Source organism: Lissotriton helveticus, chromosome 7, assembly GCF_964261635.1.
Source record: "Lissotriton helveticus chromosome 7, aLisHel1.1, whole genome shotgun sequence".
In the NCBI taxonomy this organism is placed as follows: Eukaryota; Metazoa; Chordata; class Amphibia; order Caudata; family Salamandridae; genus Lissotriton; species Lissotriton helveticus.
The window spans coordinates 352440583-352465425 of record NC_136068.1 but is presented as its reverse complement, the minus strand read 5'-3'; the positions used below and the strand labels follow the sequence as shown (position 1 = coordinate 352465425).

The 24843-nt window shown below is 45.8% G+C and overlaps 1 protein-coding gene across 1 annotated transcript in view; it reads right to left on the bottom strand.

The window, feature by feature from the left end:
* Positions 1-17: 17 nt before the first annotated feature.
* Positions 18-24843, bottom strand: part of GGT7 (gamma-glutamyltransferase 7) — a 319943-nt gene continuing 295117 nt past the window's right edge. The window contains exon 15 of the mRNA XM_078652164.1: positions 18-1439. Within this exon, the coding sequence (XP_078508290.1) occupies positions 1276-1439 (164 nt within the window). The 3' untranslated portion in view covers positions 18-1275. The remainder of the gene's footprint in view (positions 1440-24843) is intronic.

Here is a 24843-nt window from a genome sequence, read left to right as displayed (position 1 = left end):
TATATATATATATATATATATATATATATATATATATATATATATATATATATATATATATATATACACCCACTAATCTTCTGTCATGCAATGTCACCACCAGAAAGCTGGATATTCTAGATACAGAAATGCATCCACCTATATGGCAGGGTGGGGCACTGGCTTGGGTGCCACTGGTCTACCAATGCTATTAGGTCATGTTTTTAAGCTTTGGCACAAGCTGGCTACAATCACCCGCTGTAGTTGGGATTGCACTACCTGTATCACATTGGTTGGTTTACCATCGCTCCGAAGAAGAGCGGTCTCAGAAGATGATTCGTCCACACGCAGATACTGCAGTGATAGTTGGAATTGTGAGTGGGATTGCAGGTCTCCACCAAGATATCACAAAATGGCGAACACTGCTTGCCCTGGAGTGTAGCTTCAACATGCAGGCACCCAGCCCTACCAGCATCAGCAAACACGTCTTCATAACTGGCATACTCTTCATGAAAGTGTACAGCAAACATCTGTAGACCATGCATTTGGCCCCTGTTTGTGTCTTATGTAAACCTGAAATTTATAAGCACTGCGCTCTTGCAATTCAAGAAGTCTAATTTGACTGCTTTTTAAACTTGCAGCTTAAAAATAGATGACTGGAATATAGATCAAATAAAACTGCTGTCTGTTTGGTAAACTTAGGATCCTCACTTCCAGGAGTCTGCTGCCAGCAACAGCTCCAGCGGAACGGCCTCGAGGGAATAACCAGCAGAGTTGAACTCTGAGCCCAACAATATTGTGAAAGGGATCACAGAGTTGTAAACACACCTATATTCTAAAAAAAAGTAAACGAGTGCAGAGTGATGGCAGCATCATTTGCAGTGCTATCATGGAAGCAATGCATCTGAAAGTAGTAACGTTAGAGTTACTAGAGTTTGGCCTGGCTAAGGGACCTGGGTGTCCGCCATGCATTACTATAGACTTGGCAATAAAAATCCAATTTAGAATGAAACTGGCAAGTGCGTGGGACCGCACTTGTGAAAGAGGCACAAGGGACTGCTTGTAAAACATATACCTGCCCCATCTACATCCAGGTGTTCAGACGGAGTGCAGTTATTTACTCTCCAGAAAAAAAACATTTGTGAGGCACAGGCAACAATTCCCAACAACCACGGAACACACTGCGCCTCACATGCCAACATGAAAAGAGCTAGGGTGAGTATTGTGCAAATCATCCAATTCTGGTCTGGAGTGCTGTTGGCATGATGTGGAGTACACACTAACACGTTTCGAGGCCTAAAGTACTGTAGCAGCTCCCGCGTCAGTGCTCCGTGGGTCTTTGACACCAATGATAAGGTCGTTGCTTCTTCTTGCTCCATGGACCAATGATAGGAAATCGACTCTCTTCACAAGGTGACCTCTAGCTTGCAGGAACTCAACATCGTCCTGAAGAAATTCATCTACAAGAAAAAAGCACACACAAAGAAATCTCAGTCGAAAGTAACTCTTATCTGTGGCCCACTACAGATTGTTGGTTAAGCCTGAACGGTTTTAGATAAACACCCTTCTTTTTAAAAAATATTTATTATCTTCTCTTTATTTTTAAACACAGCAGTCAAATTCATAATACATACATCGTTAGCCAAGAGGAAAAAGACAGAACATCATTTCTGCGGAGTAAAGGAGGAGGGGACGGCAACTGGAGAGATAATAACAATATGGATAGATAAAACCCAGAATAGTAATGATTATGATTACAGCAGGACCTAATCATTCCACTGAAATCTAGTCCATATGTTCTTAAATTTCTTAACTGAACGCCAGCCCCTGACTTTAGCAACTGCTCATTCACACTCATATATCTGTCGCAAAGATACCCACTAACAGTGGGTGGATATGGATCAATCCAAGCCCGGGTGATGCATAATCGGGCACAAACAATTATAATTGTAACTAGAGCGCCTAGATGTCTATCCGGTCCCCCTTCATATCCCAAGATCAGGTCTTTTTTCCAGCCAGAGATCACACTCAATCCAAGCTGTCAGAGTTAGAATCACTTCACTCCAGTAAGTTCTGAGTTTAGAGCACTGGACAAACATATGGGGCAAATCGGCAGCTAAAAGATGGCACTTTGGGCAAAATGTCTTCTTTGAGGATTGAGTCCGTGTCCACTGAAAGATACGACTGGGTGTGTAATATATCATATACATGATTTTAAATTGAGGTAACTTAAGAGTGACTGATACCACCGATTGATCTAGTACCTCTGGAGCCTTCTGAATCTCCGTGACAGATACTTCAGTTGCTAAGAGTTGTGTCCACTTTGAAGCTGTTCTCAAACTATCATCCGAGACGTCCGAAAGTAGTTTCTGATAAAAAAAGCTAATAGTTACTGTACTGTATTAGATAAGGAGTTTGCAGGTAGATTCAACAAAGACCCGTTTTGCGAGTCTTTAATAGCGATTCATAAGGAATCGCTATTAAGGACTTGCAAAACAGGATTCATGTAGGAATCGCTAAATAAATTGCGATTCCTACACATTCCTTATTTGCGATTAGCAAATTGCTAATCGTAAATAAGGAATAACTCCCCATTCATTCCTATGGGCCTACAGGCCCATAGGAATGAATGGGGAGTTATTCCTTATTTGCGATTAGCAATTTGCTAATCGCAAATAAGGTTGCGATTTCAAGGGTGCTAGGGGTGTCCAAAGGACACCCTGTAGCACCCCTGAAATGCACATTTACACAGGTGTTGCGCACATACATGTCCAAAGGACATGTGTGTGTGTAACATGCAACTGAAAAAAATGCATTAAAGTGCTTTTTTCTATTTTTTCCGCTATTTACCACGAAGTCTGACTTCGTGGTAAATAGCGACCAAATATTGCGAATTGGCAATTTAAAATTGGTTAATGAATTGCATTTAAGGAATCTCAAATAGAGATTCCTTAAATGCAATTCCTCGCAAATATGCGATTTCGCTATTACCGATTTTTGCATTTGGGATGATGAATCCCAAATGCAAAAAGTGCGCTCGCAAAGGGCCAGATTCTGAGAATCTGGCCCTTTGCGAGCGCAATTTCCTTTCATGAATCTACCTGTTAAACAAGTAAGAATTACAGGGGGATCATGATCAACAATCAAGTTAGAGCCGCGGGCTAAGTAATCCCTTACTTGAAGGTACTTAAAAAAGGAACTATTTGCAAGCCCGTACTCTTCCTGCAATAATGTGAAGGTCCTAAATAAACCCTTTCGAATCATACAGTTGCCTGAGCTTATATAACCCTTTTTGTAGCCACGTCTTTACAACCAAGTTGTGAAAGATATCTGGAAATAGGGGATTAAACCATAAGGGAGAATGCATTTGTAAGGTACGAGCGAGTACCTAAGAATTATCTCCCGCCAAATCCTAACTGCATCTCTAACTACCTTCAACCTAACCCTTTTGTAGCAGTTAGGGTCCGTCATTCATTGGAGTGTATATCTGACATCTGAACCAAGCGCTAGCTGATATCCAAGCATAGTTATACCAGCCTCAATTCCTGTCAAAAGCCTTCGTATCCTACCGGCGAACGCAGCCCAAAAGTATAACTTAAAGTCAGGTAGGTTAAAGCCCTCTTGCCAATACTGAAGTTTAAGAAACATAATGATGCGCCTTGCCCTCTTATAGCCCCAGATAAAGATGCCGATTATACCTTCAAGCCGTTTAAAAAAAGAATCAGGGGTGCAAAGTGGTATTGCATGAAATAAGTATAAAAATGTTGGTAATATATGGATCTTGATGACATTACACTGCCCCAAGATGCTGAGAGGTAATCGAGGCCAAGCCTGTAATTTCACAGCTACAGTTTTCAACAGAGGCTGATAGTTAAGTGGAATAATCTCTTCCACAAGTCCACTTAACCGAACACCCAAATAGGTAGCCATCACCTACGACTGAATATGTGCTTGAAAGTTCAATATAATCTGTGTTTTGGACAAATTAAGCTTATATCCGGAGAAAGAGTCAAATGATTCCGCTTCCCTTGATATACTCTGCTGTGATGCCAGCGGATTGATGGCGAATATTGCAATGTAATCGGCATAAGCCGAGACTTTTAACTCAACTTCGTTCATCTTTATTGACTGTATACTATAATTTACCTAAAAGATGTCTATGGTTCGATATTTAAAGCAAATAATATAGGGTATAATGGGCATCCCTGACGTGTGCCTCTGTATATAAAAAATTGAGAAAAAGGGATTCCCCCAATGATAACCTTAGCAATAGGATTTTTATAAAGCTTCTGAATCATTGTAATGTACTGGGTACCAAATCCAAATGTGGCCAGAGTTTCCCATAGTGTTTCCCACTTAACCCGGTCGTTCGCGGTTTCGGCATCTAGCATTATCATGCCAGTTTAATTTTTCAATTTCCCTGCCACATCGAATGCTGTTATTGCCGTTTAATATGAGAGACTTTACTCTATGAGGACCAAATCTATGTTGTTGTATAGATACCAAATTATGTAAACAAGGAGCCAATCGCATCGCCAAGATTTTAGAGTAAACCTTGGTATCATTATTTATCAGTGATATGGGTCGGTATGAACCTCTATCCTCGGGTGTTTTGTCTTTTTTAAAGAACACTACCAAGTTGGTCGATCCCCAAAAAGCCGGAGCATCCCCACCATTTACCATTAGGCTGCATAAGTCATGGAATTCCAATATTAGAATGTCTTTTAACACTTTATAGAATTCAAGTGGTATTGCATCATCCCCAGCAGCCTTATCAACCACGAGATTATTAATGGCCTCTTCAATCTCATTGGGGGTTATATCTCGTTGGAGTATCTCTTCCTGCAAAGTATCTAGACGGGGTAGATCACTCCCTGTCAGATAATCGGTCAGCATGTCAAAATCGAAGCCAGAGGGCTTACAGTAGAGTTCTTGATAAAAAAAGCCTGAATTGTTCCACTATGTCAGTAGGATCATCAGTACCCCTTATACGTTTGAGGCAGTTCTGTGCCCTTTTATCAGCAATTTGATGAGCTAAGAGACTGCCAACCTGGTCACTGTTTTCATATTGGTATGTTCTATTCTTCTGGCAGCAAATTCCTCATTCAGGCCCCTATTAACCTAGCACTTACCCGAACCTTTTTTTAATTCAAAGGACAATACTACCAACAAGTACATGGCACCTCCATGGGGAGTACCTTCGCTCCCAATCTGGCCTGTCTGTATGTCCATGCCTTTGAAGCAGAATATATCCAAAGTGAACTTAACCCATTTAACGACAATATACGGCTCTGGAGAGCTTTAAATGATGATGTTCTGGTAATATGGAAGGGCACACCAGAAGAAGCCACAAACTTTGCTACCTGGTTGAATGCCCTTGATCTACACCTATGATTCATGATGTCAATAGGGGGAAATGAGCTACCATTTCTAGACCTTTTGATACAAGCAGAGAATGGGAAGCTAATAACTGAGGTATATTACAAACCTAAGGACCGTGGCAATCTGTTACATTTTGACAGCTTCCAGCATCGTACCCTGCGAGAAAACCTACCAGTAGGTCAGTTTCTCCGGCTACGACGTAACTGCATGGAGAAAGAAGAATATAGAACACACTCGAGCAAATTGCGTAAAAAACTCCTTGAGAAGAATTACCCAAAAAGAATAATAAGAGCGGCTGACAAAAGAGCCCTGAACAATAACAGAGATCAGCTTCTGGAAACCTGGAAGAGATAAAAAAATGATTCTTATTTGTGTGCCAACCTATAACACACTATCCAACTCCTTCGAAAAAATAATAAAGAGGAATTGAAGGATACTGCCAGCAGGGGGTCTCATGATTGAGAAGTCCATGTTCTCATTCAGAAAAGGGACAAGTAAAAGATCTTCTGAAACACACACGCCCCAAAAGAATCCCAGAAAAAAGCTCACAGTCCACACTATGGAACATCCCTCCACCATCCGGGCATTAGCCATGAGGCAAGTGTAGAGTATGTCCCCTGACTAAAAAAGTAAAGGAGTTAAATATTGGCTTAAGGACACCGTGGAAGTTAAAAAAAATCGTACAAATTATAATTAAAAAATGTGGTGTACATAATCAAATGTCCATGCAATCTTTTGTATGTGGGTGTGACAAAGAGACAAATCCGTACCAGAATAGCAGAGCACCATAGTACTGTCCAGTGCAAAAAAGAAGCCACCAGACTAACACAAAATAACATAGAAAAAGGCCATAATGACGGAGAGATGGAATGGTACGTGTTAAAAAAACGTACACAAACATGCCTGATATGAGTGAGCCCCTTTTTCTATTTGAACAAAGATGGGTCTATAGACTCCGTACAGAATTACATGGTCTGAATGACAAGATTCTCTGGGGCAGTCTAAAATGATGAAATCAAGTTCTTTTACCAGATTCAAGTGGGGATTTTCCAGGAATAACTGTAAAAACATCATTTATTTTCATTGAATCTACACAGACCGGTAACCCAATATAAAGATTGTCGGGGTAGAAATTGTAAAGTAACTAACAAACCCCCCTCCTCTTTTAACACAACGCTGACTAGGAAACTGCACAGCACAAAGTGAGAATTAACATGGCTGATCAATATATTTTGGATCCATCAGAAAACTTCCGATGTAGAGGCTTTCTTATAGGCTGAAATTGCTCCACTTTTAAACACGTGAGCGGACATAAGCCAGATAGGAGCACTACAACTACCATGAGCACACGGGACCAGGAATAACGTCTGGGTCCCAGCATCATTTCCTCTCTTGATCGGCGCTGCTGAAACAATGTGATTCAGAAAAGGGGGTGGTGATGAACAGGCTGAAATGCCAGAAACCGGTCCCCGGTAGCTTGTCTCCTTTCTGGTGAAGAATTGGCTTGGTAGTTTGGTCTGCCCTGTTCCCATGATGCACTGGGCCAGGGACAGACTAATTTGCATATAGCCAGGTTCTGAGCTGGGATGGGGCAGTGAGCTAAATAACGGTGATGGATCAAGCCCTGATCTTTGGACTGGGTAAGAGTGGTCTGCTTAATTCAGACACTCTGTTCATCACCACCCCCTTTTCTGAATCGCTGAAACAATGTGCGCACGCTGAAGCGCCTATAAAAAAAAAAAACAGTGCATGCTGCTAGTCGTACCATTGTCGAGGTGGGTTCGCTTCATCCACGATATTTTCTTGATATGGAATGGGAATAAAGAAGATCTAGACCGATTCCATGAATGGTTAAACGCTTGCACTCCGGACCTTAAATTCACAATGAACTGCAGCAATGATAAAATTAACTTTCTGGATGTATGGATTCTCGATAATGGTGGTACACTAGAAGTTAGCCTTTTTACTAAGCCCACGGATAGAAACACCTTACTAGACTTCTCCAGTGGACACCCTAGAAGTGTCAAAGAGAATTTAACATATGGGCAATTTTTGCGTATTAGGCGCAATTGCTCAAACAAGAATGACTATTTTAACAATGCGGAAATTCTTGTGAATAAATTATGCTCCAGAGGGTACCCGAGGAAATTAGTGAAAGCCGCCCTTAAAAAGGCGTGGTATACACCTCGGGAGACTTTATTGACCCCGAAAGAAGGAAAAAGTGAGAAAACTGCCATGACCTGTGTCTTAACATTCAATGTTAAGGCGAACAAAATCAAACAAATTATCTCAAGAAACTGGAGAATCATTGACCATCTTAAAATCCCGCCACCACTGTTTTCTTTCCGTAAAGGAAAGAACATTAAACAACATCTTGTCAGACCCAGTAGAGAGCCCAAGATTAAAAAGGATACCAGGAACCTGCTAGGCCTGCCGGCCATAATAGGGCATTTTCGTTGTATGAATTGTGCTATGTGCCCCAATTCTAAAGACTTAAAAAGTATTGATGTGAATGGCCAGAACCACACCATGCGTTCGTTTTCAAACTATAACACAAAGAACGTTGTGTATGTGGTATTCTGTCCTTGTAATTTAGCCTACATAGGACAGACCACACAAGCCATTAAAATGCGAATAGGCCAACACAAATCGAGAATTAGATGTAAGACTAGTGGGGCCCCACTAGTGCAACACTACACAGAATGTGGACACAATGAAGAGGACCTGACTTGGGCCGTACTTGTAGTGGTGACAGCCAAAAGCAGAGGAGAGCTAGAACGGAAGCTAAATTGTACAGAAGCTAGACTAATCGAAAGATACCACACGGCGACCATGGGTCTTAATGACCGTGATGAATTATGGGCATTAATTTAAGGTTGTTCATTGACTCTGACTGGATCAGTGGATGAGTGCCCCTGATGATTCCCCTTTTGTCGGGAGTACTCTCTTAGGGCCCAGTCTGTGAGGAGTAGCTGTAGAAATGGAACAGCAGATGTAACGAGTATTCCCGTATGAAATATAGATTGCTGTTCGACCATGCACATTGTAAATTCAGATTTTGTGCTTTTTATATAATCACGGTGTCATTTGTACCATGTATTATTCTTTTTTATGCATCGTGATTCTAGTTTATATATGGAGATTGTTAACCCAGATGTGTTGATGCAATGCCCCATGTTTAAAACTATGCACATGTTTAGGTGTTGGTATTAATTTCAGTTTTATTACTTTTCCTCCTTGGTTTTTTCTATCCTCGAGTGGATGTGTATGTAATCATGTGGTATAGGAGAGATACAAATAGATATGACGCCCGTCTTCAGTCCCTCGTCCTTTCTAACATGACGGCCCCCAGTCCTGTTTCTGTGTTTGTGATCCCCGTGCGCAGAACAGAACGTACATCTACACGCCCATTTAATGACGCCGTGCGTCATGACCGCGAGACTGTTGTTTGACTCTCGGACGGCGGATCGGCTTAACGAACGCTGAATGTTTTTCTAAATTGCGTGTAATCTGGGGAGCTGTAGCCACAGAGGTAAGCTTTTTTGGTCGTCACCTTGCGTGTGGATTTATTGATAGTCCCGAGTAGTGTACATGTGTACACGTGGGTAGTAATGCGGTAATGCGGAGTGTGTCTTGTTTGTTTCTTCTACCCCTGACTACAGGTAGTTCCTGGTGACCTCATTGAGGGTGTGTGACAAGCCCAGGTGTGCGTTAAAATACACACCTATGAAATAATCTAAACCTTTCACCCAGAATTGATAATTTTGAAGGTAGGCAAGACCTTCGCATGTGGCGTGACTTGCTCTAATTATTGTCGAAGTAGGAGATTATGGTTATGGAGCAGGACACATATGTTCTGAGCTTTGTAGTTTACATGTATGATAGATTTGAATTTTGCTCTCTCTCCACATATCTTCTAGGAGAGATTGAACTGATTGGCCCATAGGAGGAGGTCGTTAGTATCCCTCAGGGTGGTGCCCCCGCATTCCCCCGGGGGGGGGGGGGCACTTGTACTTCATTTCTCAGGTACTTAGACCCGTGGTGGCTGCTTTTTCCTAGTTGGATTGGGTTGACATATGTCTGATTGCATGCCCTCAGATACCTGATTGTAGGCACATGGTGGATAGGAGAATGTGTCCTTGGTGATTGGGTCTTTATAATCTGTGTATTCTTTCATCACCCTTTTGAAGATTTGGTTTTTTTGTTTTCTTGCTTTTTCTTTTATAAATGACAAAAGGCCTTTTTAGGCTTGGGAGTGATCTCATTAGTTTCACGTTTCTAATATTCTGGTGGTTATTGCATCGTCACAAATGGGTGAGATTATTCTTGCGGCATAGTGTGTTTTTAGGAATTGTATAAATTGTATTATGTGTATATATATATTTTTTCAGTGCCCTTGTCCTGACGAAGCCACAAGATACTACTGGTGGAAACGCGACCGCGACTGCGTCGACAGATAATTAATTCTGTTTTCTTTACCCCCCTGTTTTTCTTTTTGTTTAGGGTACATAGTTGTATATTTTGTATATATTGTAATTACAAGTCTTGATTACTGTATATAGTCTGGTCACCTCCCTTTTTGTGATTCAATACTTTGTCCTTCGTAAAAATCATATCATTCATTGTTGATAAAAAGATTGAAGAAAACAGGTTAATAAATTGTTTCCTGTTTTGAAGTAGATTTTGCTTTATTTGTCCCTCAGTACCTTTCGTTCTACTTTTTCATCCATGTGATGTTCCTTGCCCAGGTATGGGAGGGTAACTTGGGCAGAACCCCTGTTCATTACGTAGCTAGTCGTACCATTGGCGCAGAGTGGGGACCGGAGTAGGTAATATCGATGGGCGTTCCTTTTGACAAAGTAAGTGGGGCTGAGATATCGAGTGGAGGAATTTCTCCTATGTTAAACGCTTGACTCGCGAAATGAATGGACAGAGAGAACTTCGGAGCCCAACTAAATACTCAAGAATCATTACATTTACTTTTTGACAAAAACGGTATACCGGTTCACTAATGCACAAGTTACTACTTGTGTAACGATATATCTGTAAGAGACATTAGTTAGTATTAGATTCCTTACCTTAGAATATCCCCAGGCGTCAGACTGGATCCGGAAACTTTTGCGTAGCAGTACCCTTGCGCGTCGGTAGGCGTCGTCTGCGGCTCCGCGTCCGTCGTGATGACGTCGTCGGAGTACTTAGACGCCGCTTCCGCGTGCTGACATCAGTTCTTAGACACAGCTTTTCCACGCCAGAAACGCAGAGCCATGTTAAAAACCAACACTGGTGCCATTGAAACTAGGGCCCTGAAAGGGGGTAACCCTAACCCTAGATATCGGTTCGCAGAACGGGGAGGATGGGTGGGTCGGTAAGGAATCTAATACTAACTAATGTCTCTTACAGATATATCGTTACACAAGTAGTAACTTGTGCATCTGAAAGACACGTTAGTATTAGATTCCTTACCTTAGAATAGATACCCCAGCAATACCAACCCCGGTGGTGGGTCTGCGAACCAATAATCACACCAGAAAGTCCTGGAGGACAGAACGGCCAAAGAAGCCATCCCTCCGGACTTGGCTGTCCAGGCAGTAGTGTCTTGCAAACGTGTGCAGTGATGCCCACGTAGCTTCCTGACAGATGTCTTGTAAGGGCACCCCCCCGGCCCAGGGCAGTTGTAGTCGCCGTGGCTCGGGTGGAATGAGCCCTTAATCCAACAGGGGGCTCCTTTCTAGCCAAGGAGTAGCATGCCTGGATACACAAGATGATCCACCGGGAGATGGTCCTCTTGTGCACCGCTTTCCCCTTCTTAGCGCCCACGTAACCAACAAAGAGTTGGTCTTCCACCCGGAACTGGCGTGTGCGATCCAAGTAAAATGAGAGCGCACGTTTTGGGTCCAGACGGTGGAGCCGCTCTTCCTCTTTAGAGGGATGCGGTGGCGGGAAGAAGGTTGGCAAGGTGATAGACTGCCCGATGTGGAAGGCCGTGACAACCTTGGGCAGGAAAGGTGGCTTAGTACGCAACACCACTTTGTCCGGATGGACAGAAAGGAAAGGTGGAGTACAAGAAAGGGCCTGGAGCTCACTCACTCTCCTGGCAGAGGTGATGGCAACCAGGAAAGCAGTCTTCAGAGTTAGAAGGCGGAGAGGACAGTTGTGAAGTGGCTCAAAAGGAGCGCACATCAGAAACGTAAGAAACAGGTTCAAGTCCCACTGAGGCATCACAAACGGAACAGGAGGGAATGTGTGTGTGATGCCTTTTAGAAATCTATTTACAATAGGGGACTTGAACAAAGAAGGTTGTTCAGGCAGCCTCAGAAAGGCTGAAAGGGCAGAAAGGTAGCCCTTGATAGTGCCCAGAGCAGAGCCCTGCTGGGCAAGAGAAAGAAGGAAGAGAAGAACCTCAGAAAGAGGGGCAGCAAGAGGATCCACAGCCTTTGCTGTGCACCATGCCACAAATCTGTTCCACCTGCAGGCGTATACCGACTTTGTGGAGGGACGCCTGGCTGCCAGAATGACGTTACAGACTTCAGGAGGCAAGCCAAATGGCCTCAACTGTCGCCGCTCAATCTCCAAGCATGGAGGTGGAGACTGGACAGGTTCGGGTGGAGGACCGTCCCCTGCTGCTGCGACAGAAGGTCCTCCTGAAGAGGCAGACGAACCGGGGGATCGACTGACATACTGAGTAGCTCTGGATACCAGTACCTTCGAGCCCAGTCCGGAGCCACAAGGATGACTTGGGCCCGGTCGCGCTTGATCTTCTTCAGCACTCTGGGCAGAAGTGGTATAGGCGGAAAGGCGTACAGTAGACCGCAGCTCCACTCGCGACGAAAAGCGCCTCCGAGCGACTGCCGCCTTGGAAATTCCAACGCGCAGAACTGATGACATTGCGCGTTCTCTTCGGTGGCGAATAGATCTAACCAAGGCTCTCCCCATTGCTGAAAGAGGCCTTGCGCCACGTCCGAGTTCAGACGCCATTCGTGATCCATCATGCACCGACGGCTGAGCTCGTCCGCCCTGGTGTTCAGAGAACCTGCCAGGTGTTGAGCCACCAGGGTCACGCCCTGGCGTTCCAGCCATTGCCAGAGGCGCAGAGCCTCCTGGCAAAGGGTCCACGACCCCACCCCGCCCTGTTTGTTGCAGTACCACATGGCGGTGGTGTTGTCCGTGAACACCTGCACTACACTCCCCCGGACAGAGGGGAGGAATGCTTTCAGTGCTAGACGAATCGCCCCTAACTCCAACAGGTTGATGTGGAGCCGGGCCTCCGCCGGAGACCAGAGGCCTCTGATCTCCGCCTCTCCCATGTGGCCTCCCCAGCCCTGGAGGGACGCATCCGTCACAACTACGTGCTCCGGTTGGGGGATGCTGGGCCCACTGAAACTTCAGGTCCCACTGCAGAGCCCGCACCCGCCACCTGGCGTGATGCACCAGCAGGATGCAGGAGGCCATCAGCCCCAGAAGCCGCAGCGTCAACCTGACCGAGACCCGGGATAATGGCTGAAAGATGGGAATCAGAGTCTGAATATCCCGGACCCGCTGTTCGGGTGGATAAACCCGAAACCGCGCCGAGTCGAGGACCGCTCCAATGAAAAGGAGCTTCTGAGAGGGGCACAGGTGTGACTTCGGCACATTGATGGAGAACCCCAGCCGGTGCAGGAGATCTGCCGTAGTCTGGAGGTGGCTGACGACTGTCTGGGGCGAGCCCGCCTTCAACAAACAGTCGTCGAGGTAGGGGAAGACTGAAACCCCTAACCTGCGCAGATGAGCTGCGACCACCGCCATCACCTTTGTGAACACCCGTGGGCGCTGGTAAGGCCGAAGGGGAGCACGGTATACTGAAAGTGCTCGTGGCCAACCGTGAACCGCAGGTAGCGCCGGTGGGCCGGCAGGACGGGGATGTGGAAATAAGCGTCCTGCAAGTCCAACGCTACCATCCAGTCTCCTGGGTCCAGGGCAGCTAGGACCTGAGCCAGTGTCAGCATCTTGAACTTCTCCTTCCGGAGGAAGCCATTGACGTTCCTTAGGTCCAAGATAGGGCGTAGGCCCCCTTTGCCCTTCTTGGGTACCAGAAAGTAGTGGGAGTAGCAACCACACCCTACTTCTGGCACAGGAACGCGCTCAATGGCCCCCTTGGCCAAGAGGGCCGTAACTTCCTCCTGCAGAAGTCGCAAATGATCCCCGATACATGGTGGTTCTGCGGTGGCATGGCTGGAGGAGTCGCCTCGAAGGGGAGGGAGTAGCCCCTTCGGAGGATCTGCAGCACCCACCTGTCCGAAGTGACGGTGCGCCAGTGGAGGTGGTGATGGCGAACCCTGCCCCCCACTGGCGTCACATGGGCCTGAAAGCACGGACTAGGAGGGTTTTGAGGCGCATGTTGCGGGGGAAGGCGTGGACTGACCTCGTCGTTGTCCCCGACCGCCGGGACGGCGGTTCCCACGGCCGCCACCGCGTTGGGTATTACCCTGCGGAGCGTGGCTGGCAGCACGTGTGGGTACACCCCTTCCGTGGCCACGAAAGGAATGAAAGGCAGCCGATTGCTGGCGCGGGGCGAGAGGCCCAAGGACTTGGCCGTAGCCATGGAGTCCTTAAAGCGCTCGAGCGCATGGTCTGCCTTGTCGCCAAAGAGGCGACGGCCATCAAACGGCATGTCCATCAAGGTGTTCTGGACATCGGCCGAAAAGTTGGCGGACCTCAACCAGGCGTGACGTCTGACCGCCACCGTCGTTGCCATCGCTCTACCCAGTGAGTCGGTGGTATCCAGCCCACACCGTATAGAATATTTGGCTGCATCCCCTCCACAATGGCTTGGACGAGTTTGGCCCGTACCTCCAACGGACACTCTGGCAGCACTTCCGCAACCGTATCCCACAGAGAGTGGGTGTAGCGGCCCAAGAGGCATGCGGTGTTGGAAGACCGCAGTCCCAGACTAAGGGACGAGAAGATCTTTTTGCCGTACTGCTCGTACCTCTTGGATTCCCTGTCCGGCGGTGCCGACGGGAATGCGGTCTGGGAATTGGAGGCCTGGATGACCAGGCTCTCGGGGGTAGGGTGGGTGGACAGGAAACATGGGTCGCCCGGTGCTGGGCGGTGGCGTCTGGCCACGTTCCTATCTACGGGCGAACCCGTAGCGGGCTTGGACCAAGTGCCCAGAAGAACGTCGGTCAAGGCCTCATTAAAGGGCAGCAGAGGCTCAGCCGAGCTTGACTGCGGAATAAGGACCTCAGTGAGGAGATTAGTCCTCACGGCCGCGACGGGGAGCTCAAGGCCCAAGGCCTTGGCAGCCCTCATCAACACCACACTGTAGGTTGCCCCCTCCTCCGAAGCCACGGTAGGAGGGGAGACAAAACCAGTGTCTGGAGAGGTGTCCAGGCCACTGGCCTCCCCAAGGTCTCCTGCCCAGTCCTCATGAGACTGACACTCTCGGGTCAGAGGGTCCTCAGACCCCTCCCAATCCCCTTCATCACCCATCTCCTGAAACTCAGGGTTCTCAACTAATGGGGCCTGCTCATAGAAGTGAAACTCCCCAAACGACATCTGGAGCGGCGCCCATCGGGGCCGTCCCGACGTCGGAACAGGAATGAAGGGGGCATCGGGGACGGCGCCGCACGAGGACGGCGCCGGAGGCGACACCTGATGGTCCGACGCCGGGGAGGTCGTAAGGTCCACCGGCGACGATCCAGATCCCGAAGAAGGTCTAGCGGCGTCCCGCGGCGCCGGACAGGAAGGCACCGGCGGCGCCGGGGCCGCTGTATCCTGCGGCGCCGGGCCCGAAGGCACCGGCGGCGTTGGGATAGGGGGAACCTGCGGCGCCGGGCCCTGAGGCGTCGGCGGCGTCGGGGCCGAAGCACCCGACGGCGTCGGGGCCGAAACCCCCGACCCGCTAGAGGCCCCAGGCGGGTCCGCTGGGCCCGAAGGCGCCGCGGAGCCCGTCGGAGAGAGTTTCCTCATGGCCATGAGGAAGCGCTCGATATCCTCCGGCGTCGCGTTGAGCCCAGGGACCGGAGGGTGTGGAACTGAACGCGGCGCCCGCGACTCCGACGAAGCCGCGTGGGCGGTGTCGCCCGAACCCCCGGCCGCATCGCGCGAGCGTCGGGGGGAGTCCGCAGAGCGATGACGCCTCTTGGACTTCTTGTGCTTCTTACCTGACGACGACTTCGACCCGGAGGAGTGCGGCCTACTCTCGGAGCTGTGGTGGCTCCGAGCCCGCGACCTGTCCCTCGACCTCCCGTGGGACCGAGACCTCTTGCGGCGCGGGACCGACTGCCGGAGTTCGAGTCGCCTGCGGGACCGCTCCCGCCTGGCTTTCGAAGAGAGGGCCCGGCAGTCGGAGCAGGCCTTGTCGTCGTGATCGACACCTAGAAAAGTTAAACACAGGTGGTGAGGATCCGTGACCGACATCCTGCGGTCGCAATCCTCGCAGTGCTTAAAGCCGGGCATCCCTACGGCACCAATCGGAGTCGAAAGACTTCGAGAAATGATCAAAAAAACGATCAAAAAGTTCGTCAAAAATTGACTAGGGTTACTGCTTTTTCCAGATCTGCGCTTGCTGGCGCGGAAAAAAGAAGAACTGACGTCAGCACGCGGAGGCGGCGTCTAAGTACTCCGACGACGTCATCACGGCGCCCACAACGCCGACGACGGACGCGGAGCCGCAGACGACGCCTACCGACGCGCAAGGGTACTGCTACGCAAAAGTTTCCGGATCCAGTCTGACGCCTGGGGATATTCTAAGGTAAGGAATCTAATACTAACGTGTCTCTTTCAGATACACACACCAGTGCTGTTCTGTCATGACCAGAGGGCAGACTAACATCCTTGGTGTGTCTCACTGGCATTTTTTATCAACAGGGTGCACACACTGACTGTCTGTATTGTTATATGTTCAATACTTTTGGAAAAAGGTTTGCTACTTTAACGAGATGTTGTAGAGAAACCTAATTTAGTCAGTAAGTACAACTGGCACAGAGGGCCTATACTGATATACCAAGAGTCTAATATGAATTAATCAGCCAAGCACTATCTTGCAAGCAATCTCCCCGAGAACGAGTGGAAGACTCATGACAACACTGAGATTGTTTTGATAGCTGTTGAACACTATTTGTAATCCATCTACTTATAAGAAACTTTTACAAATGTCTGCGATGTTGACTAGACAAGTCGGAAGCAGAACACAAATTACAATGTAGGAATGAAACAGATGAGAATCTCCTTCATTACCTTTTTGATTTATTTTTATATTTGTCTTTTTGTTGTGGTTCTCTCTTTGTTAGTGTGCAACTACAAAGGACCCTACCTCCTCTGTGTCCATGATGCTAGTTATCCCCTAAAATCTAGGGTAAGGGACATACACGATACATGTCATGTATTGTCCACAACGCTATAAACTACGAAAATAGATTAACACAGTCTATAAGCCATAGCACTTGTAGCACGATCCTAGAATTCTTCAGTAATCTGATGACTTGATTTTTTCCTAATGTACAATCGTGTCACCTTTATCATCCTTGTATCTTGTTTTGTTTCTCTTTTATATTTCTCGAATGTAGGTTTCAAGTTTCCACTAACTTACTAACAGGTAGGATAGTGTGGTAGGGCCTAAAATTAGGAGACCTCCCTGACCAACCTAATTAGTCTGAACAGGAGATTAGTTAGGAATACTTCACCCTGACAAATGCCCCATACCTTACAGGCTATTAATGATGGGCAGAAACATGTTGGCAGGTAGCAGATGGGTGTGAGTCATTGTACTCCATTACCCAACCAATATTGACTTTTTAACCATACCTAGCGTTCCACTGAATAAAGGTATTTCCCCTAGGCACTCTCAGGTATTTTCTAAATATTCATCTGGATCCCCTGTCTTGTGGTGTTGTCATGTAAGATTTATGTAAGAACTCCCTGCTATCTAGTCAGTCTTCGAGGAGGTTGAGTCCGCCTTGATGGTGCTGTCCTACCAGGGTGGGGAGAGGATTCCTATGATGAAGCATGACACTAACAAGTGTGTGACGTTTCCTCTTCCAGTAAGGATCACTCTCCACAGACAGTAATCTAAGCTTTATGTTTTGCTCAGTCTATATAAGTGTCAGAGCCAACAATTTTGGAGCACCACTGAGTAGACGGCACTTTATTTTTGATAATAATTGTCACCGTACACTTATGGTGTGTTAGATGTTATGCGAAGGAACTACGGTGTCATACCCTTCTCTTCTCCCTAATTGTGTTTTGATGTCATACCAATATTCAGAAGTCCACCAACCGGTTATGGTGGAAAACTTTGCAAACCCAAAATAAACAGTTAACAGGGCTCAGGACTACAAAAAAAAACAATATATTAAAATGTGTGTATACACTACCCCGAGAAAAAACTGGACTGAAAATGTTCTGCAAATGTAAAAACATTGAGGTAAGATGTGCAGTATGTATATGAAGATACAGGAATAAATAAACCTAACCAAGAGTGAGGCAAAACCATGTTCAAGTATGCATGCTCCAGGGGATCAAAGACGCACTTCCCCTAAAGCAGATGGGGGCCTATTGTAGTGGTCTATTCTTTCCTAGTGGGGATTCTCGGGCTTGAGGTGCTCCGCGAGTAAAGTGTGGAACTGTGGATATGTAACAATAGAGCTTACCTTTGAATGTGTTAACGGCACCAGAGAGCAGTTGATTGTAGCTGTCGGCTCCCGGAGGCCCGTCTTCCTTGTCTGGTCGAGTAGTTCAATAAATTCGTAGTTTACATCTACGTGTAGTTCGTATAATTTACTGCACAATTATTGGCGACGATCTCGGCCAGACCGGACCCTCGCATTCGTCTATTTCCTGCGTTTTGAATGAGTTTGGCCGCAGCCAATTGAAGATTATTGGCAATTTTTTTGCCTCAATAGCTATTATTGGTGCAGCGATCCCCACCTGTGCATCGACCGTTTGCATTGGTCTGCTGCACAGAAACCGCGCCTTCGGATAAAATGACTTCCTTCTACAACGTCTACAGTGAGGCACCTCCCTCTTTAAGATCGTATAATGTTGAAGCGTCTCCGTCCCCGTGAAATGCATTGTACGTCAGTCTCCTCACTTCACCTATTCATTGAAGAAGTGAGTTTGATGAGCTGCGTTGGTGGTGAGTTCTCGGAGGTGTCATCCTACTATTGTGAGGTGAGAGGTTACTTGAAATTGACTTACTCAGCTACTTTTTCTCTCTTCCACGTTTTTTGGTGCCATATTTGACTGTCCAAATTCATGATTTTCTCGCTGTGGTGTGAACTTGTATCTGCAATCCGTGTTTTCGTTGCGAGTCATTCGCACAGCATTCTACTGTTTGTTTTTGCTTATATTTAACTTTCCTTCTGACAATTCAGTCGCAGATTTGCACAACTTTTCCAAGTATTATTACTTAGTTGATTTTTCTTTGCGAATCCAGTGAAACTCATTTTTGTACGCTGATTCGCACAGCTTTCTACTGTTTTATTTTTGCTTTTTATTAACTTTCCTTCTGCCAATTTATGCGCTGATTCTTCCAATTTTTATTACATGTTTCATTTTTCTTCGCGTATCCAGTGACAATAATTTCCATTGATCTGGTCAGTATCATATTTCATTATTAACTCAGAATTGTACTCCTTCGGTGTTATATTTGGTTGCACTTCGTTTTTCCACTTTTGTACAGTTTACCATGTCTACTCCTACTGCCAACATTACTGTTAACCCACCCAAGGAATTTATGTGTGTTCCAAGAGATCCCCCTATTCCTGGGCTACAGTAGGAAGAATACTTTATTAATTACTTATTTACTATTGACCATGCTAATAAATTATCAGCAGACAGAAAAAAAAACTTTATTAATGCATAGTTTAGGACCTGAATTGCTAAGAATTCACAGCAAACTTAATAAAGATACTGTTGCTGGGGATGAAAATGTTTTTAACCAGGCTATTAGACAATTAGATAATTACTTTTTGCCCAAACAACTTAAAAATGAATTGTTTGATGATTTTATTATAGCTCTTCAGAAACTTGCTATAGATTGTAGGTTTGGCGTTATAGAAGAAGAGTTAATCAGAGACCAAGTAGCGATGCATGCATTTGATATGTCCATACAAGACAGGTTATGGGTAACGGTGATAACTCTCATAAAGATGTTCTTGCTGTGGCTAGAAAAGCAGAGTTATCTGGTAGGTGTGCCAAAGCCCTCAAGAATGAGAAATTGCGTACAACAAGAAACGGTTGCCAGGGTTCTTTCTAATAAAACCAAAAATCACCCTTCTACAAAATCTTCTGTCAAGAGAAATGTATATTCCAGTGGTAAGGAATTCAGATGCTACTGTTGTGATAGTAGACAGCATCAAGCTAAGGATAAGAACTGTCCTGCCTTTAGACAAAGATGTTCAGTTTGCAAGAAAATTGGTCATTTCTGCCATGTTTGCCATACTAAGAAATCTGGAAAAGATAAAGTCAAGTGTATTGAGGAAGGTCATGTTTCTTCTCCAAATGAAGAAAGTGATGATGAAGGTTCTTTTACGTCAAGCCCCATGGGTAATGTTGTCCTCAATATTCTGCATGCTAATGATTCCAACAAACCTATTTGTTTAATATCTATAGGTGTGGCATTGCCATTCACATTGCAGCTGATTCAGGGTCTCCCTTCACCATTATGAATGAAGCTGTATGGTCTGATAAATTTGTTACGAAACTTGGTCCTGATTTACTTCAACCTGATATCGCTCCAGAGAGTTACACAGGTGAACCTAATGATCTTCTTGGCTTTAGGAACCTTATTTTTAGATTCAAGAATAGAAGTGGAGGAGCCTAGCGACGAACGAAGATGGCCGCATAAGCTCTCGGCTCCGCTGACCTCCGCCTGTAGCTTGAAGATCCTGAAATATATCCTGCTTTCGCGCCTCACCCCCGTGCGGGGTAATCTTTGCTGACACTGGCGGTGTGGTCCCGAGACCTTTTCCACCCGGATCGGCGGAGTTGTGTCGTGTGAAAGATCCTGGCCTGGAATCGCCTGTAAGCCGAGACCTCGCTCCGTGACCCGGCCGGGTTGCTGTGCAGCGGCGGCGCTAGTTACCCCAGACGCGGTCCGGACGATTGACCTGGAGGGTTTCCCAGCCTATATTGGTGAGGTGCCCGAGGTCCTCTACTCACGGCGGGGGTGTGCCTATCCTGAAGGTGGCTGAGAGGTCGGGGATTCCCTTCCCGGAGGTTGGCCGCCTCGCCGGGTTGGTGCTGCTGACCGAGAGACCCCGTCCCTGCTCTGAGGTGAGCCTTCGATCCCCGCCTGCCCGACCCGCACTTCGGTTCTCGGGAGAATCGGGTGCTCTGCACTCTTATGTCTGGAGCTGCCTGTGTGGAGGCGGTGCGGGGTACTACAGAGCCGTCTTTGAGGACCTTGATGGCCGCCATTAAGAAGCTACGATCCTTCATGGCCTCTACCCTCCAGAAGACTATCGCGGATGTCATCGAACCTGCCCGTTCGCGCAGGAACCCTGCCCTGCCTGGTGCCCCTAAGCTGGCTGTTTTGACTACACTATTCCCGGTACCTACGAATCGAGACTCCCTTCATGTCGCAACATCGCAATTGTCGTCTGGAACACGACGTGCTAGTGAACCTATTGTCCCGGAGAGATGCCCGCCATTCTCGGCGCATCCGTCCACAAACATGTTTCTGGTTTTCTCTTCTCCTGAGTCTATGGCTAATACGACCCGGCAGATGCTGCGAACGTTACTCGATTGCTTTGACTTTGCCCAGAGTTTGAGATCGATATGGTCGTATTTTGGCTGGCAGACTGCAGGTGTCATGGCGGCTGTGGATCGTGACGGACTGTGGTGCTTGATCGGACTCCTTCTGCAGGTTCACAGACTGGCTGGGACTTTTCCGGGATACGTGCTGCTGCAGTTGGCGGTACTCACTGTGAACATTCGAAGGGGTCAAGGGTGAGACTGCTGTAGATCTCGACTTTAGGGGTACATGAAGATTGGGGGATCCGCCATTTTGCGGTGGTGGGGCGGTGTCGGACGCCTTCCCTGGGTTTTAATTTAAATAACATGCTTATTGAATCGCTAGGCTTAGGACTGGGGCTTTGCGTTGCAGGGGAGGGTAAGGGGACCGAGGGCAATTGTGATTTTTCTCCTCCTCCGTCTTTTTCTTTTTCTTCCTTTTTCCTTTTTCTATCTTTATATATTTCCCTTTTCTTACTATATTTCGGGTTTTTGAAACTGGGCGACAGGCACGCTGCTAGGGGGGTAGGCCATGGCCATCTGCAGAGGTGCAGGGTGGGGGGAGGATGGGGTATTATTGTTTTTTCGTTTCTTGTTTCTATGGCCTCTTTTTCTTCATTAGTTTAATTGGATAGTCGGTCTCTTTTCTTTCCTTTTGGGTGCTGGGATCGGTACAGTAAATTGCCTGATTTTGACTTCTTGACGGTAGACCGTGGGCTTCGCTTATAAGTGATCCTCGTTATTCCCCTCCGTGTACGGGCAATGGCCGGGTGTGCTTAGGGTTTGATTGCATGTGTATACTGACTGCCCGCCTCAAAGATGCTGATCGATATGTTGTGTTTGCTTCCTCCCACGCCCGATTGTTTTCTATGATCTAGATTCTGTGACTGATCCCTCCTTTCTTTCTTTCTTTCTCGTTTTCTGCTCTTTTTGTTATTACATTGAAATTCATTCCTTCTAACGGTCAATATCCTGTTTTAAAACTTTTAAAATTAAACCTCATTCATCCTGTGCGCAGATTCATGAGTACTGAAACAGTCCTGATCTCTAATCCTGCTGCCGTGCCTCCGGGATGTTCGGCTGAATAGCTGTGTGCGCCCGTTTTATAAATAAAGGTTTTCAAAAAAAAAAAAAAAAAGGAATAGAAGTGCGCTTTGGAAAATTTATGTTTCCAAGATAGGTCCATCTGTTCTTGGATGGAAAGATAAGAGGAAACGTAACATTATCCTGGATCCTAATAGTATTGAACAAGTTCTCGTGTTGGATAAAGGTGAATGCTTAGGTAAAATGTTATGTGATCATTTACCTGTTGTTTTCTCTGGCACCTTAGGTAAATTAGAAGGTTTTGAACACCTAATTCGCCTCAAACCTGATGCTTCTTCCAAAGTTCATAAACTACACAATATTCCTTTTTCTGTTAGGGATGAGGAGGAGAAAGAATTAGGTAGGTTGGTCAAAGATGGTGTTATTGAACCTATTGAATCCTCCCAATGGGTTTCTCCGTTGGTCGCCGCTAGGAAAGCCAACGGAAAGCTCAGATTATGCATTGATTTATGTCATTTTAATGATGTGTGGTCTACTTCATGCCAAGAGGAGTTCTCTGATATTAAGAACGCTATTGCTTCTGCTCCTGCCCTTCATGGCTTTGATCTGTGTGGTAAAAAGATACTCACTACTGATGCCAGCGCAACTGGTATTGGTGCTGTTTTAGCACAGATTTACAATAAGGGTTTTGAATCCATTGTTGCTTATACATCCAGGTCTTTATCTCCTGCCAAGTGTAAATATGCTGGCATTGAGCGTGAGGCACTCGCTTATGCTTTGGCTCTAGAACATTTTCGCACATTTGTTTGGGCAGTAAAGTCACTGTTAAATGAAATCACAAGCCTTTAGTTAAAGTCTTATCTAAGGTTGGTATGGTAAATGTTTCTGCCAGATTAGCACGCATTTCTATGAGATTATTAGATTTTCTATACAAAATTGAATACTTGCATGGTGAAAAGAATGCTGTTGTTGATTTCTTGTCTCGCTTACCAGTTTCAAATGGTGGGGAAGTAGGATGATCTTATGGATAATGTTCAAGTTGCAAGGTTATGGGACCATGGTCTTGATTCCTTTCAAAGAGAGGAGTGGAACGAGGCTTTGACTAAAGATGACTGTTTAAAAAAGATTTTGAATTTTTGAGCACTGGTTGGCCTCGCAAAATGGATGTTAAAGATGTAAAACCATATTGGGAAGTCCGAGATGAGTTATCTTCTCTGGATGGAAATCTTATGAGAGGTGATAAAATTGTTCCTCCATCTGATTTAAGAAATAAGATTATTTCATTATGCCATGATGGACATTTAGGTATTTTAAAAACCAAGTGCATTGTCAAAAGCAGGTATTGGTGGCCTGGTGTGGACATTGAAGTAGAGAGAGTTATGGGAGATTGTGGATTTTGTCCCTCTGCTGACAAAACTCTTAAAACTTTAAGGCCTCCTATGAGTGACTTTATGTGCCCGTAATCTCCATGGGAGTGTGTTTCTGTGGACATCATGGGTCCTGTTGGCAGTTCTGGAAAGTATGTTATTTTTATGATAGATGTATGATCTAAATGGCCTGTACTCAAAGTTATCAAGAAATTGGATACTGATACTGTGATAGCGTTTTTTGATAAATTTTTCCTTAGTGAAGGGATTCCTGCTGTTATCATTAGCGATAATGGTGTACAATTTATCTCGGAGGTCATGACCCAATATTTATCCAAATGTGGTATTCAGCACAAAACCACCTCTTTGTATAATCCCAGCGGAAATGGTTTGGTGAGAGGTACAATAGAGTTTTGAAGGGCGCTATTCAATTGGCTTTTAAGAACAACATTCCCTAGGAAACACAAATGTTTAAAACTCTCCGGTCTTATAGAGTTTCAATTGTTGATTCAACAAAATGTTCCCCTTTCGAGCTCATGAGTTGGAGAAAACCCAGAGCTAAGCCGTACCCTGGTTGGATTAAAAGTTGTGGAGAAGTGAATTGGTCTTCTTCTGATGTTAAGAACAATCTTCTTCTTAAACATGACAGGTACAAAAAGTTCTATGACACGAAGCATAACACGCATAGTGTTAAACTTTCTATTGTCCAGTGGGTCAGAGTCAAGAAACTAGGTTTTGTACCAAAAAATGTAAGTCGATTCTTTGAACCACAACACATTGCCTAATTAAGGAAAAATGCTGTTATTCAGGAGGATGGAAAGTGTTGGAATCTCAAGATAGTCGCTTTATGTAAAGCTCCGTTTGTATTCAATTCTGATGTCAATAAGTCGCCAGTTTTGCATGATTTTTCTGATTGCTCACAGGATCATCCTGCTCGGAAAAGTGAATCTATTGTCTCACATGATGTTTCTCTGGATGAAGACACCAACACCCGTGGAAAAAGGATCATCAGATGTCCAGTTGTTTTAAGTGGCTATGTTTGTAATTAATGCTTAATTTGTTTGTAAAGGAGGATATGTGTAGTGTTCTACTCTTTCCTCATGGGGATTCTCGTGCTTGAGGTGCTCCGCGAAGAAAGTGTGGAACTGTGGATATGTAACAATAGAGCTTACAGTTGAATGTGTAAACGGCACCGGAGATTGTAGTTGTCGGCTCCCGGAGGCTCGTCTTCCTTGTCTGGTCGAGTATTTCAATAAATTCGTAGTTTACATCTACGTGTAGTTCATATAATTTACTACACCTATATTCAGCTTTTGCATGGGTAAGATGAACACTAAAAATTAACGCCCCCCCCCCC